Raw genomic sequence first — 17,678 nt, 5'->3', positions numbered from 1 at the left:
GTATGTGTGTGTTGTTGTGTTTGTGTGTGTTGTTTTTGTGTGTGTGTTGTTGTTGTGTGTGTGTGTGTGTGTGTGTTGTTTTGTGTTTGTATGTGTGTGGTTGTGTTTGTGTGTGTGTTGTGTTTGTGTGTGTTTTTGTGTTTGTGTGTTGTTGTTGTTTTTGTGTGTGTGTGTGTGTGTGTGTGTGTGTGTGTGTGTGCGTGCGTGCGTGCGCGCGCGCGCGGGTGTGTGTGTGTGTGTGTGACTCCAGGTGAACTGTAAACCTGTAACACTGAGCAGCTACATGACAACAATCATCTCCGTGTGTCAGATCACCCAGAGGAAACCCTCCACTGCCCCCTGGTGGACGCTCTCAGATCACACGGCTCTGTGAATATCAGCGCTCAAACCACTTTAATTCTCCGAGAAGAGTTCAGGGAGTCGACGTTTAACTGTAATCTTCATGAACATTTTCAAAGAAGATGTAAGAAACGTTTTTTAATGAGATCAAACATGGATTAGAGATTCAAATTTCTAGAAACAGTAGTATGTATTAGTATGAGATCATTTGAAATATCATGGCCTCCTTCCTCTTCTGATGCACACACTGAAAGACCAGCTGTCCTTACATTAATGTGGAGCTCGTCCATATATGGTCACTTTCTGCTCCAAAAGAAAGGAAGGTTTCCATCTCTGCTTGTTATTAGAAGAATTTAAAAGATAGAAAAGTCCCAGAGATCAGTGATCACGTTGTTTATCAGGTTGAAGAAGGAAAAGTGGACGACTGTCGGAAAACAACCAAACAGATAGGTTTTATTGAATCCTTAGTTGTATACAGCTTTATTTAAATGTTAATATTTCCTGTTTAAAAAGTGTGTTTCCTTGTTTTGAACGATGGACCATGAACTCAGTCTGAGTGAAGGACTCACATGGCTTCACATGCGCCGCTCGCTGTCATGTCATCTGTACCCGTGTGATAGATTACAGAGTCATTGCTTCACGTCTCGTTTAAAGAACTCCCTGAAAATCAGAAACAATAAGTCTGCGATTGACATGCGAGCAGAAAAACAAGTTTCTTTTTCTTCTCTGTTTTTATTTAGATTGTTTTTTCTGTTGAAGAATTGTTCTTTTGGATCTTCATCTGTTTCCTTTATGATGCGTTCAGCAACCTCCTGCAGTTGTTTGGTTCTCGTCCACAAACACACCGTTGTGTGTTTTATGTGTTAATGTCTTTTTCTCTGTCTCCTCCTTCTTTCTCCTCCTTCCTGTTTCTCTCCAGGTCGCCATCATCGCTGGAAACTTTGAGCTTGCTGAACTCATCAAGAACCACAAAGAGTGTGATATCGGTGAGTAACAAATCTCCTCTTTCCACCTCCCCTTCCTCCTCCTCTCCCTCCTCCTCTTCCTGCTCTTCCTCTTCCTCCTCCTCCTCTCGTCTTCCTCGAGATACGTTTCAAATCCTGCGTGGTCTGCTACTCCTCGTGACTTCCTCCTGTAATCTCCTCGGTGGGATTACGAGAGGATGAGAGTTCGTGTTTCCAGCAGAACGAGTGATGCTGCAGTCGGAGCAGCTGATTGGTCAGTTTCTAGAGGTGTCGGAGCAGCTGATTGGTCAGTTTCTAGAGGTGTCGGAGCAGCTGATTGGTCAGTGTCGGAGCAGCTGATTGGTCAGTTTCTAGAGGTGTCAGATGATGCGTGCGAAGATTTTATGGATTTAACCGATTTGTCTTTGTTGTGTACATGTTGTGTACATGTGTACGTGTTATGTACATGTTGTGTACATGTTGTGTACGTGTTGTGTACATGTGTACATGTTGTGTGCATTTTGTGTACATGTGTATGTGATGTGTACATGTTGTGTACGTGTTGTGTACATGTGTATGTGTTGTGCACATGGTTGAAATGCACTTATTGTATGTCGCTTTGGATAAAAGCGTCAGCTAAATATAATGTAATGTAATGTGTACATGTTGTGTACATGTTGTGTACGTGTGTACGTGTTGTGTATGTGTTGTGAACATGTGTTGTGTTGCGTACATGTTGTGTACGTGTTGTGTATGTGTTGTGAACATGTGTTGTGTTGTGTACATGTTGTGAACATGTGTTGTGTATGTGTTGTGTACATGTGTTGTGAACATGTGTTGTGTACATGTTGTGTACGTGTTGTGTACATGTTGTGTTGTGTACGTGTTGTGTACATGTGTACATGTTGTGAACATGTTGTGTACATGTGTACGTGTTGTGAAGATGTTGTGTTGTGTACGTGTTGTGTACATGTTGTGTACATGTGTACGTGTTGTGAAGATGTTGTGTTGTGTACGTGTTGTGTACATGTTGTGTACATGTGTACGTGTTGTGAACATGTTGTGTTGTGTACATGTGTACGTGTTGTGTACGTGATGTGTACGTGTTGTGTACATGTGTACGTGTTGTGAACATGTTGTGTACATGTGTACGTGTTGTGTACATGTGTTCGTGTTGTGTATATGTTGTGCACATGTGTACGTGTTGTGAATATGTGTACGTGTTGTGTACATGTGTACGTATTGTGTACATGTGTACGTGTTGTGTACATGTTGTGCACATGTGTACGTGTTGTGAATATGTGTACGTGTTGTGTACATGTGTACGTATTGTGTACATGTGTACGTGTTGTATACATGTGTACGAGTTGTGTACGTGTTGTGTACGTGTTGTGTACATGTTGTGAAGATGTTGTGTTGTGTACGTGTTATGTACATATTGTGTACATGTGTACATGTTGTGAACATGTTGTGTTGTGTACATGTGTACGTGTTGTGTACGTGTTGTGTACATGTGTATGTGTTGTGAACATGTTGTGTACATGTGTACGTGTTGTGTACATGCTGTGAACATGTTGTGTTGTGTACGTATTGTGTACATTTTGTGTGCATGTGTTCGTGTTGTGTACATGTTGTGTACATGTGTATGTGTTGTGTACATGTGTACATGTTGTGTGCATGTGTTCGTGTTGTGTACATGTTGTGTACATGTGTATGTGTTGTGTACATGTGTACATGTTGTGTGCATGTGTTCGTGTTGTGTACATGTTGTGTACATGTGTACGTGTTGTGAACATGTGTACGTGTTGTGTACATGTGTATGTGTTGTGTACATGTGTACATGTGTACATGTTGTGTGCATGTGTACATGTTGTGCGCTGTGGGAGCTGGTGAACTGGAGCACCGTGTTTCTCAATCTAAGGTTCGGGCCCATTCAAAGTCCCTCAAGAGAAGAATCCTGCATTCACAATAAATTCTGACAATTTCGGGAGGAAATTTGGAAAATGTGCAGGTTGTAAAAAGAAGCTTATAACTCCTCATATATTCTTCATCCTCTTCTCATCATCACAACAAACCACATGCTGGTTAACTGGAAAAAACACAGGGAGTGCTGGGGTTTACGGAAAATGTAGTCGAAGCGACCGACCGTCTCCTGCTTCAGTCTGATCCTCCAGTCTGTGTTGAATGAGCTCTTATTTTGAAGGCAGATGTGTTCTTTGTTTTTATATTACAGTATTTAAAGATGATCTGAAGCTCTTATTTTGAAGGCAGATGTGTTCTTTGTTTCTATAAGATAGTCACAGACTGTTTGTTCTGGAAAGATACTTTAACTTTGAGCTCCATGATGCTTCTTTAAGTTCAGGAAACAACAGCTGATGTGCTGATGGTAACTGTCACATCAAGGGATTCCATATGAATCCTTATATTTTTTTAAAAGTTTAAAAAAAGAAAATCACAACTTTGTTCCTGTCACTTCTTGCAGTTTCACTGCAAAAAAACTCAAAACTCCACAAATTGATTTGAATTTTTTTGTGTAAAAGCTGCTGCAAGATCCAAAAAAAATGTATTCGAACATTCACAAAAACTAAATGAATGTTTTAGGCCTGAAACTTTATGATGATTATGTCCTTTATCAGACACGGCAGGTCGCTCTCACGGTCGTTTTTAGAGTGAAAAGTTCTTCTGAAGTAGAATAAAATGCAAAAATCTGCTTCAGTCAACCAAAAGTTCCCTCTTGGTTACCGTGATGACCTCAGTCTCATTTCAAACCCATATTTCTGTGACGGTCGTGATTCAGACGGAGAACAAAGAACAATCCAGAACCTGTCGTTGAGCTTCGTCTCCACGTCGTGAAGTCGACCGGATGAAGCGTTCCTTCTGTGACGGAGAGAAGACGACATGCAACCATCAAAACAAAACCTTTTGCACAAATTCCCTGTTTTTGTTGTTTTGTTTTCCCGCCTCGTTATTTCTTCAGTCGGTGACTCAACACCCGAAGAGACGAACACCCGTTCACCGACGCAGACAGGAAACAGGAAGTGTGTCGGCTGAAGTGAACACTGAGCGTCACTCGGCCTGGAGAGTCGTTCGTGGAGCGCAGAGAGGATTAGAGGACCTCGGAGAAAATGAGAAAAGATGAACAAACAAACAAACGGACAAATAAATAAATAAATAGAAACAGGGAGTAATCTAATCTAATCTAATCTAATCTAATCTAATCTAATCTAATCTAATCTAATCTAATCTAGCGATGTAATCCTCGTGCACGCCAAAGACCGGAATGGAGCGATGCAGGATTACCCCCAAAACACTCGCCGCTGTCGACATCAACCCCCCCCCCCCCCTCTCCCGCCGCCCTCCATCACCCAACACCCCCGCCCTCCTCCCGACATTCACACTGTCTCCAAAACCGGCGCCCGGATTAACCGCTCCGGCGTCCTCACTCCGTCTCTGAGGGACGGCTTCACTTCTGGACTCTCCATTGGTCGCCATGGGTTCAGCCTGCTGCAGAGGTCGGTGCCGCCCCTCCCACTCTAACCCTCCCTCCCACTCGTGAGTGTGTGTGAGTGAGTGTGTGAGAGTGTGTGAGTGAGTGTGTGTGTGAGTGAAAGTGAGAGAGTGAGTGTGAGAGAGTGAGTGAGTGTGTGAGAGTGTGTGTGTGTGTGTGTGAGAGTGTGTGTGTGAGTGAGTGTGTGAGTGAAAGTGAGAGAGTGAGTGTGAGAGAGTGAGTGAGTGTGTGAGAGTGTGTGTGAGAGTGTGTGTGTGTGTGTGTGTGTGTGTGTGTGTGTGTGTGTGTGTGTGTGTGTGTGTGTGTGTGTGTGTGTGTGTGTGTGTGTGTGTGTGTGTGTGTGTGTGTGTGTGTGTGTGTCTCTAAGCCCTGCAGCTTTCTCAGTTTCTCTGTCTCACTGGGTGACGATGATGCAACACTTCTAATCTTCCATTTTGTTATGTCATTGTTTCTTTGACTTCTGAAGTGGAAGAAGAAGCCAACAATTGACCGTCATTTTATTTTGAAATATGAAGCATTGAGGACAAAAGAAATGAAACGATAAAAGTATTCATGTTCCCTTTTTTATTTTTTTAAATCATTTCTGTTCATGAAGAGAAACTGAATCAGAGCAGATGTTCAACAAACAGCTGACTTTATGTATTCATCCAGTTCATGTCCAACCGGTTAGCTGGAGGCTGTCAGCGGATCGTCTGCGTCTCTCCAGACGTTCACCGTACAGCTGTTGTGGTCGGGGGGGTCGAAATAAAGTTAATTAATCAACAAAATAAAAAGTATTTTACTGCCTGATTCAACCTGGAAATATATTCATGCATTCAGTTTCTGATGTTACTCAGTGTGTGAAGACGGTGTGTCCTCCGAGGAAGGAGATAGAGACGCCTCTCAGACGGTGTGGATGCAGCTGTGTCCAGCTATGTCCAGCTGTGTCCCATCAACAGTGTGTTTACTGCTTCCTGAGCTGTGTTGAGTTCCTGCTGCTCTTCCCACCGGGTGAATTATTCCAATCAAACATCCAGATTCAGTTTTCAATCAGCAGAAGGTGCCGTCAGTCTTTTGTCCGTCCGTCTGTCCAGACAGGATGACAACAGGAAGTCAGCTGATGAATGCAGGTTGAATCTGTGACGGGGAATTAAGCAGCTTTATTACCTCCTGATGAAGACAGAGAGACAAAGATGGAGACAGAGGGACAGAGATGGAGAAAGGGACAGAGATGGAGACGGAGACAGACTCAGAGAGGCAAAGATGGAGACAGAGACACAATGATGGAGACAGAGGGACAGAGATGGAGACAGGAACAGAGATGGAGACGGAGACAGACTCAGAGAGGCAAAGATGGAGACAGAGACACAATGATGGAGACAGAGGGACAGAGATGGAGAAAGGGACAGAGATGGAGACGGAGACAGACTCAGAGAGGCAAAGATGGAGACAGAGGGACAGAGATGGAGACAGAGGGACAGAGATGGAGACAGGGACAGAGACAGACTCAGAGAGGCAAAGATGGAGACATAGGCACAATGACGGAGACAGACAGACTCAGAGAGACAAAGCTGGAGACAGAGACACAATGATGGAGACAGAGACAGACTCAGAGAGGCAAAGATGGAGACGGAGACACAATGATGGAGACAGAGGGACAGAGATGGAGACAGAGACAGACTAAGAGGCAAAGATGGAGACAGAGACACAATGATGGAGACAGAGGGACAGAGATGGAGAAAGGGACAGAGATGGAGACGGAGACAGACTCAGAGAGGCAAAGATGGAGACAGAGACACAATGATGGAGACAGAGGGACAGAGATGGAGACAGGGACAGAGATGGAGACAGGGACAGAGACAGACTCAGAGAGGCAAAGATGGAGACATAGGCACAATGACGAAGACAGACAGACTCAGAGAGACAAAGATGGAGACAGAGACACAATGATGGAGACAGAGGGACAGAGATGGAGAAAGGGACAGAGATGGAGACGGAGACAGACTCAGAGAGGCAAAGATGGAGACAGAGACACAATGATGGAGACAGAGGGACAGAGATGGAGACAGGGACAGAGATGGAGACGGAGACAGACTCAGAGAGGCAAAGATGGAGACAGAGACACAATGATGGAGACAGAGGGACAGAGATGGAGAAAGGGACAGAGATGGAGACGGAGACAGACTCAGAGAGGCAAAGATGGAGACAGAGGGACAGAGATGGAGACAGAGGGACAGAGATGGAGACAGGGACAGAGACAGACTCAGAGAGGCAAAGATGGAGACATAGGCACAATGACGGAGACAGACAGACTCAGAGAGACAAAGCTGGAGACAGAGACACAATGATGGAGACAGAGACAGACTCAGAGAGGCAAAGATGGAGACGGAGACACAATGATGGAGACAGAGGGACAGAGATGGAGACAGAGACAGACTAAGAGGCAAAGATGGAGACAGAGACACAATGATGGAGACAGAGGGACAGAGATGGAGAAAGGGACAGAGATGGAGACGGAGACAGACTCAGAGAGGCAAAGATGGAGACAGAGACACAATGATGGAGACAGAGGGACAGAGATGGAGACAGGGACAGAGATGGAGACAGGGACAGAGACAGACTCAGAGAGGCAAAGATGGAGACATAGGCACAATGACGGAGACAGACAGACTCAGAGAGACAAAGATGGAGACAGAGACACAATGATGGAGACAGAGGGACAGAGATGGAGAAAGGGACAGAGATGGAGACGGAGACAGACTCAGAGAGGCAAAGATGGAGACAGAGACACAATGATGGAGACAGAGGGACAGAGATGGAGACAGGGACAGAGATGGAGACAGAGACAGACTCAGAGATGCAAAGATGGAGACAGAGACACAATGATGGAGACAGAGGGACAGAGATGGAGACAGAGACAGAACTCCGAGAGACAAAGTACCGACAGCTGTGAAGTAGGACACTCAAACAAGGGTAGCCTGACCTTCTCTACCACACACACACACACACACACACACACACACACACACACACACACACACACACACACACACACACACACACACACACACACACACACACACACACACACACACTTCTCTACCACACACACACACACACACACACACACCCCCCCACACACACACACACACTTCTCTACCCCCCCCACACACACACACACACTTCTCTACCACACACACACACACACACATACACACACACACACACACACACACACACACTTCTCTACCCCCACACACACACATACACTTCTCTACCCCCCCCCCCACACACACACACACACACACACTTCTCTACCCCCTCCCCACACACACACACACACACACTTCTCTACCCCCCCCCCTCCCCACACACACACACACACACACACTTCTCTACCCCCCCCTCCCCACACACACACACACACACATACACTTCTCTACCCCCCTCCCCCCACACACACACACACATACACTTCTCTACCCCCCCCCTCCCCACACACACACACACACACACACTTCTCTACCACACACAAACTGCGTTAACTTTGGTTTTACTTGTCGGTGTTGAAGTTGCCTCTTGGTTTACCAACATGTCCATGAAGGAGGTCCGTGTGGACGTGTTTTTTTCTCCTATGATATTATATTATATTTATAACCATAATATTATAATATATTTATAACTATGATATTATATTATATTTATAACTACGTGGTTGTTTCTCCTGCCGTCAGGAACCAGTTCAGGTTCATGGAGTCTCTTTGGATGATGAGAGACTTCATCTTTGTGGCTCAGTAGATTTTAAAATATCTGTGTGTGCTTTTTCCTCCATATTTCCAACACAGACGAGTTCTGGCTGTGAACAGCCTGGAAGCACGTGAAGGAAATCTGATCCTCGCTGCATTATTGCATAGTTTATGACAACATATGCTTTGAGTGTGGCCATCTGCTGCGCGGCTGTGTGGCGAGGTTGCCCTGTGGACGAATTAGTAGCAGCAGATAGCAGGAAGATGGCGCTCTAACGAACCTCCGTCAGGAAGCAGACGGAAACATGACGACGACACAGAGGGCACGTTTCATCATACCATAGGATTCACGCTGCTGGGGAAGTGTAGCTGTAATGGTGGAAGGAGCCGGCCCCCTCTGGGTTGCCTAGCAACTACAAGGAGTTTTTTCCCAAAGAAGATGCTCACCAGTCCATTGTTGGCTCCCAACAACTGGCGGGCAGCAGACGTAGGGAGCTCCGATACTTCCTGGAGGAAAAGATCCGGTTGTAGCCCATCAGCGTGGAGTCAATGAGCCTCACGGCTGAAGAGTCAAATCATCTCATGTTCACGTTTAAAGTCCCACTGGTGTCGTTTGTAGTAGAAATGGATGGTTGGTGAACTTTAAGGTTTTAGGTATTAAATTAAATCTGGTTTCAGGCCGACTTGTTTCGAGTCACTTCCACTTAAATTACTGATTTTACTCGTTTCTTGGCCTTCATTTTTTTCCACTGTGCTAAAATTAAGGATAGAAAAAAACAATGAATTTCGAATGATTTACTCATCTTCAGTGTATTTTAGCTGTAAGTCTGATCTCCAGTCATTTGGACAAAACAGCCTTTTCTTCTTATTTCAGAGCTTTGTATCAGAACTTCTCTCTCGACGGGAAGCAGCTGATTCTCAGATTTATTTTTTTTTGCTGCGTGGACAGATAATCTCATATTCCTTAAATTCACCGTTTTTTTCTTGTATTTTGTCCGAGTTTTTTGCAGTTTAGAAACCGTTAGTTATATTGTGTGCAGCTGAAGTTCCTCGTGGACACCGATCCCTTCAGACACCACATCGCCGAAAAAATACACTCACACATTTACTTTTTATTATCACGTTATGATTTTATAGCTCATTTTATGAAGTGTTACGCTTCTATTACACATTAAAAAAAAACGTATTTAATGTTTTTTAACTGCATTTCAGCATCGTTTTCTTCGACTTAAATCTTAATTATGTAAAGAAACGTGCAGTAATTTGAATATTTCAGCAGTCGCCTCTTCAGATGTTTTTTAGTAGATTTTTCTAACTATTATATTATATTTATATTTATAAGTATTATATTATACTTATATTTATAAGTATTATATGTATAACTATTATATATTTATAACTATTATATTATATTTATAACTATTATATTTATATTTATAACTATTATATTTATAACTATTATATTATATTCATAACTATTATATTATATTTATATTTATAACTATTATATTATATTTTTATTTATAATTATTATATTATATTTATAACTATTATATTTATAACTATTATATTATATTTTATTTATAATTATTATATTATATTTATAAGTATTATATTATATTTATAAGTATATATATATTTATATTCATAACTATTATATTATATTTATAAGTATTATATTATATTCATAAGTATATATATTTATATTCATAACTATTATATTATATTTATAAGTATTATATTATATTTATAACTATTATATTATAGTCATAACTATTATATTATATTTATATTTATAACTATTATATATCTTCTCTTTTCCACATGTTAAATATCCAGCCGTGTGCTCCTCTACTGGTGTGACACCGTGTGTGTGTGTGTGTGTGTGTGTGTGTGTGTGTGTGTGTGTGTGTGTGTGTGTGTGTGTGCGTGTCTTGGGGTTTTCAATCTGCAGAGTCAGTTATTATTGTCTCGATTCTTTTCATCTTTTATTAATTTTCAACGTGCAAATGAAGCAACTGTAAATGAGATTCATACAACTCGGAGTTATTTTTACATTCTTCCACTGAGTCGTCTCTGATATCCGTCTGAGCTCAGAGATGTTAAAACATTCTGTATAAAGAGAATTTGCTCCTTAATGTCAGTTTTTATGTTTTATTTTGAAAATTCCAACAGTTGTGACCTCTGAGGCGGTCGAACTCTGTGATGTTGAATCTCACCCCAGAAATCAGACGAGTGTAAATCTCTGAGCAGTTTTTTAAATGAATACAAATACAGAAAATGCAAATGAAGAATTTAAACAAACCAAATGTTGTCGGCAGCGAGCTGATCCAACATCTGATATTTAATTTATGGACACTGAGAACTGAACTTTATCTTTTAATATAAAAAATTTGGTTGGGTCAGTTGTGTTGAGATCTGGTGACTGAAGGCCACAGCGAACATGAAAGTACTCATCCGTCTTCATCAAACTATTCAGTGACCTGTGCGTTCTGCATTTATTATATCTGTGCACTGATTTCTGCAGGTTTTGCTATCAGAAGTCTCAGATCAGGAAGATATTAAAATAGAATCAGTGTTGCATCTGTCTGTCCAGCAATTTATTCCACTTTAAAATACAACCCGGTATCACACCAAAGTTTGTAATTCCCTCATCAGACCACTAGAGGGCAGCGTGTTAGTCATGTTAGGTAGGCAAACATCACGGTTTGGTTAAAACACATACATTTACATAAATAGTGTTAGTTATGTCAATTCACGTATGTTACGTAAATTATATACTTGTATGTAATGTTATGTCCGTAACTTCCTATCCAAGTTTTTAACACAAACACGAGTCCTCCAGGTGAAAGTCTTGTGTCGCCATTTTTGTTTGTTGGGGCCGAAAGTGACCATATTTGGACAAGTTGGGGGGGGGAGTGAGAATCTGACTCCGAACCCGAGGACACGATGTCCCGTTCACCTAGCTGAAACCTGACTGCACTTCAGACCTGTCAGTCAAACAGACACGCCCACCAAACAATCCGCTTTTTGAGGCCTAATATTTAACTAATGGTGGAATTATTTTCAGAAGGGCCACCAGAAAGTAATCATCAGATGACACCATGATGACTTCTGGAAACATTTGACTGTGTTTTAGGAGACAAGTTTAATGGGAGTCTACTGGAGACAGAGATTTTTAGAGGCAGCCCTAGTGGCCCTCAGTGGTATTGCACTTTATGGCACTCGGCCTCCCTTGCTAGAGCTAGAAGCTACGTCCACTTTTATATACAGGCAGTGGTTCCATCCCACCCTGACCTCCTCCTTACATGTTTTTAAAGTTCTTTGTTTTGTCACATAACCTCTTTCTTCAACTCATGTGCGTACTTTTCACGCCGAGGCAAAGCAAAACGTGACACTGACACAGTATCTAAATACAGTTTGGCGTGCTAGTGGGCTGGAAAATATATTTGTCACACACTTTGATGCTCTTTATTAATGACTATTTATGAATAAATATTTCTTATTGACTATTTACTATTGACTATTCACCAATGACTATTTACTAATGACTATTTACTTATGACTATTTATCAATGACTATTTACTAATGACTACTTATCAATGAGTATTTAATGACTATTTAATGACTATTTACCAATGACTATTTACTAATGACTATTTACCAATGACTATTTAGTAATGACTACTTATCAATGAGTATTTAATGACTATTTAATGACTATTTACTAATGACTCTTTATCAATGACTATTCAATGACTATTTACTAATGATTACTTATCAATGACTATTTAATGACTATTTAATGACTATTTACCAATGACTATTTACTAATGACTCTTTATCAATGACTATTCAATGACTATTTACTAATGATTACTTATCAATGACTATTTAATGACTATTTAATGACTATTTACCAATGACTATTTACTAATGACTCTTTATCAGTGACTATTTAATGACTATTTACCAATGACTATTTTCTAGTGACTTTTTACCAATGACCAGCAGTGTTACTTCCATCACTGCTGCTCTGTTGGAATGTGCATAGCCTCTCCCCAGGGGGTACGGAAAGAAGCGAGAGAGGGGAGGTGTGTAAGGGGGCGGGGCTAGAGTGTGTGCGCTCGCTGAGGGGGTCGTTGGTCTGCCGGGAGGCGGCGGGAGTGGAAGGTGTGAGCGGCATCATGCGCGCGGCTCTCCGCGGAGTCTCTGTCCGTGGTGCTGAGAGGGAAACGCGGGCTCTCCGAAGTCCTGATGTACGCGAGGCGTGACCTCCAGTCGGACTAATAAAGGAGTAAAAATGAAGTCGATCATCAATGCCTTAAAAAAGGAAGGTAAGACGGCAGCTCACTTTTTATTTTCACTTTTCTTCTTCTGGACAGAAAGAGTCCGGAACTTAAAGTGGATGTTCGGGTGTTTTGTCCGCGTGAAGCTGTTCAGCGCGTCTCTGGGATGGAGGTCGGAGCGGATTCAGGTTAGACAAGAAATCCGTCGGTTGTGTCTTTGTGCTCGGACCAAAAAGGAAAGCAGGCTGCGTAGTTTTTAGGTCACAGGAAGATGAGAAATGGAGAAATCAGCCACAGACTGCATGTGAGCCCGAACAGAACCGAACGGAACCGAACAGCCTCTCCATCTGCTGAGTGTGAAACAATGTTGGAGGTTTGGATTCATCCGCTGCTGCTTTTTTTCAATGAAGACGGACAGCAGCGCAGCCGGAGGGCTGGAAGGGAAACCAGCAATCTGGAAGAAATATGCACTTTAGATTTAATCCCTTTTATTGATATCACAGTAGTGTTTTTAAAAGAATTAACACTAATAATAACAATAATAAGAATAATAAAGTAGGTTTTAAATGTGAAATATCTGTATTAGTTAAGTTAGTCCCAAGATCCAGCAGGAAAATAAGAAGTGAATGATGTCAGTGAATCCTACAGTCAGTAAACAAGTTCAGTTCAAGAGAATCAGAGGAACAAAAATATTTTTAGATGCATGTCTGCAGTAAATGTTCTTTGTTCTCTCTGCAACAGGGATGTAAAGTCCAACATCATGTTGAAATGTGTGCAGTGAGGGATTCCTACCTGAAATGTTTGAAGCGGCGCTTCGGGCTCGCTGAGCTCTCCGGGTTACGTCTGATCTCTGCAGCTTTTTACTGAAACATCCAGAAGAGTGACGGACAGGTTGAAGTCCTGGTAGAAACCTGAGCGGAGACATGAAGAGCTGCTGCTGCATGCAGCGATATTAGAACTGATAACCAACCGTTCAACCAGAGTCCAGTAAAGTTCCATCAGAACCTGAACTCTTTCCTCTTTTAGGGTGAAAACACTCTAAAAACTATAAATACTTTATGTCAGCAGCAATTTGAGGTTCCACAGACTTATGAATCATCAGAGCTTTGCGTCATCACTGACATGCTAGTGTCAGATAACTGTTATTTACCCATCTGTCATCTCATGCAGTGTGGGATATTTTTACAAAGTGAAGGAAGTCACTTTTGTAAAAATTCCAATGAACTCTTGGACAGAAAAATATATATTTACAAAGAAATGGAGTGAAGAACATTGTTTTGCTGAGAACAGTTTGTCTGCTTGAGAAGAAAATCGGCATCGTACAGAAAGTTTCACGTCTTTTTTCTGGCTGCTTTGAAAACGAGAGCGTGTGAAGAATTTAAACATCTTTTTACCAAATCTGTGTAAAGCACTGAATCGCTTCCGACGGGGTGAACTGCTCCTCCGCTGCCTCTACTGGACAATTACTCCGGAGAAAAGCAGGAAGTAAGATGACGCAGTGTAAAGAGTAGAAGAAGAAGGAGGTCGGAGGGGGTTGGACGGTTTGAACACAGACTTTAACTTCATGTCCACGTGACAACAACCCTCAACGGATTTTAAGTTACAAATGGAAGTGAACTTATTCACAGACTTCCCGTAAACCGGATCGTTTTCTACACCTGAACGAGTGTTTCTTCGTGAGGCAGCCGGGTTTTCCAGAACCCACCTCGTTGTGAGTTTGTGTCCCAAACAGCGGTGGTTCTGACCAATCAGCGCCCAGTGAGGACGGACCGGCAGCTCCAGGTGTGGTTCAGGTGGCAACACAGCGAGAAGCAGTGATTTGATTGGTTGAAGTGAGCTCTTGATGGACAGATCGGTTTTCTTCCCGGTCTTTTCCGAACAGTTTCCGAGGACGACGTCTCCGATGGTTCTTGGTTTCAACTATCTGATGCATCAGACGCGACCATATCACAACGTTTACTGCGTGTTTATTATTGTTACCATGACAACAAAGTTTTGGTTGACCTGACGCTGGGACCCTCTCATAACCGATACGTTGTAGATAACAGCCGAGTGGGTCGGCGAGGAGTTGGAGGAGGTCCCGCTGAGGTTCAGATCGTGGAGCGCCCGCTCATCGTAACGCTGGCGGTTCAATCCCGGGTCCCTGTCCGCCTGCCAGAGTGCCCTCGGGCAAGACACTGAACCCACCCTGCCCCCCATGGCAGAGAGGATTGTGTGAATTGTAAAGCAGACAGTTTTCCATCAAATGCGCTAATAACACAAGCAGGTGGAAACTAACCTCAGAGAACTGAAGTTATTAACGCAAGTCTGAAATCTGAATTTTATATTATTTCCCTAAATATTCAATATGAGCTCAACCAAAACCAGAACTAGAATTCTAATCAATATGAATAACGAGAGAAAACAAGTCTTTGAATCTGAACATGTTTTTTTCTATTAGTGCTTCCGAAGGATCTAGAATCTGTAAAGTGATCCGACCTCCACGTCGTCCCGACGGCGCCTCCTACAGTTACTCAAAGATTCAGATCTGAAACTCAGCACTTAACCAGCGACTTTATTGACCAATCACATGTTATTCTCTGCTTTTTTCTTAAAGCTGATGTTAACTGTTGAGCCTCCTTCATGTGGGAGTTAAACACCACCTGACACCGTCACTCTTCCCCCTCGTGGCTTCTCACATTAACGGAGGGAACGCACGTTAAACACCGGACTGATTATTCGAATATTTATTATTACAATTATAAGTTGGACGTCACAGCTGTCAGGTTCTCGTTGAAAGGAGTTCAGATCTTGATGTGAAAATCATACACGTGTTTAATCACTCAAATCATTTGTGTTTGGAGCCGCTGGTTTGTTATTGAGGTGGAAAAGTTATTGTAAAAGAAAACTGGCTGTTACTTTACACTCTGCTTCATGTGACCCTGAGAAGGTCTCTGACATCTTTTTCGTTCATCGACCAATCCAGATTGTTTCTAATGAATGAGGGATTATTTTCAGATGGACCTCCAGAAAACTAAGAAGAAGGAGTGACTTTAGCTAACAACACCGAGATAACTGATGGACACATTTTATTCACTTTGGATTTGATGAGAGAAGTTGAATGGGAGTCTATGGAGCCGGAGGCTTTTTGGAGCCGACCTCTAGTGGCACTCGCTGGTATTGCAGCTGAAGACACTTCTGGATCGGAACCATTTTACAGACCTGAAGCTACGAACTCTTTTAGAAACAGTCTGTGATGTCACCTGACTTTTACCTCCAATATTCCTGAATCTCTGTTTCCTCACAAACTAAACGTACATCATTTCATGTAGCTCGGCTGACCTCTGACCCCCTTCTGTGTTTCTAGAGATTTAGTTCTATACATCCCAGTGATTGCTTTTCCAACTCTTACATAAGACACTCGGATTGTTCGCACCCCACGAGAGGAAGTGGAATTGTGTGTGTGTGTGTGTGTGTGTGTGTGTGTGTGTGTGTGTGTGTGTGTGTGTGTGTGTGTGTGTGTGTGTGTGTGTGTGTGTGTGTGTGTGTGTGTGTGTGTGTGAGCTACTTGGAGGCCCCACACACACCTCAGGGATGCAAGCAAATAGCCGGTTAGCTCCTGGATGTGCTAGCTCATTAGATAATATCAGCTCTCCTGCTGCAGGAGCGAGCAGGAGGTCGCTGATAAGGTTGATATCTTATATATATATTGAGGGTTGATAAGCAGGTCTGAGGGTTGATAAGGAGGTCTGAGGGTTGATAAGCAGGTCTGAGGGTTGATAAGGAGGTCTGAGGGTTGATAAGGAGGTCTGAGGGTTGATAAGGAGGTCTGAGGGTTCATAAGGAGGTCTGAGGGTTGATAAGCAGGTCTGAGGGTTGATAAGGAGGTCTGAGGGTTGATAAGGAGGTCGGAGGGTTGATAAGGAGGTCGGAGGTCTGAGGGTTGATAAGGAGGTCTGAGGGTTGATAAGGAGGTCTGAGGGTTGATAAGCAGGTCTGAGGGTTGATAAGCAGGTCTGAGGGTTGATAAGCAGGTCTGAGGGTTGATAAGGAGGTCTGAGGGTTCATAAGGATGTCTGAGGGTTGATAAGCAGGTCTGAGGGTTGATAAGCAGGTCTGAGGGTTGATAAGGAGGTCTGAGGGTTGATAAGGGTTCAGGTCTGAGGGTTGATAAGGAGGTCTGAGGGTTGATAAGGAGGTCTGAGGGTTGATAAGCAGGTCTGAGGGTTGATAAGGAGGTCTGAGGGTTGATAAGGAGGTCTGAGGGTTGATAAGCAGGTCTGAGGGTTGATAAGCAGAGGTCTGAGGGTTGATAAGGAGGTCTGAGGGTTGATAAGGAGGTCGGAGGTCTGAGGGTTGATAAGGAGGTCTGAGGGTTGATAAGGAGGTCTGAGGGTTGATAAGCAGGTCTGAGGGTTGATAAGGAGGTCTGAGGGAGGGTTGATAAGGGTCTGAGGGTTGATAAGGAGGTCTGAGGGTTGATAAGGAGGTCTGAGGGTTGATAAGGAGGTCTGAGGGTTGATAAGCAGGTCTGAGGGTTGATAAGGAGGTCTGAGGGTTGATAAGGAGGTCTGAGGGTTGATAAGGAGGTCTGAGGGTTGATAAGGAGGTCTGAGGGTTGATAAGGAGGTCTGAGGGTTGATAAGCAGGTCTGAGGGTTGATAAGGAGGTCTGAGGGTTGATAAGGAGGTCTGAGGGTTGATAAGGGTTGAGGTCTGAGGGTTGATAAGGAGGTCTGAGGGTTGATAAGGAGGTCTGAGGGTTGATAAGGAGGTCTGATAAAGGAGGTCTGAGGGTTGATAAGGAGGTCTGAGGGTTGATAAGGAGGTCTGAGGGTTGATAAGGAGGTCTGAGGGTTGATAAGCAGGGTTGATAAGGAGGTCTGAGGGTTGA

At 43.0% G+C, this 17,678-nt stretch overlaps 1 protein-coding gene across 1 annotated transcript in view; it reads left to right on the top strand.

The window, feature by feature from the left end:
- The window catches only part of shank2a (SH3 and multiple ankyrin repeat domains 2a), a 147,604-nt gene that overhangs the window by 56,456 nt on the left and 73,470 nt on the right, over positions 1 to 17,678 (top strand). The window contains exon 10 of the mRNA XM_069719783.1: positions 1,259 to 1,325. Coding sequence (XP_069575884.1) covers positions 1,259 to 1,325 — 67 coding nt within the window. The remainder of the gene's footprint in view (positions 1 to 1,258; positions 1,326 to 17,678) is intronic.

This window comes from Brachyistius frenatus, unplaced genomic scaffold (genome assembly GCF_029030835.1).
Source record: "Brachyistius frenatus isolate BFR_SWC_R1_liver_20210118 unplaced genomic scaffold, ASM2903083v1 Contig_224, whole genome shotgun sequence".
NCBI lineage: Eukaryota > Metazoa > Chordata > Actinopteri > Embiotocidae > Brachyistius > Brachyistius frenatus.
The sequence above is the reverse complement of the archived record's forward strand: the minus strand, read 5'-3'. Positions and strand labels throughout refer to the sequence as shown.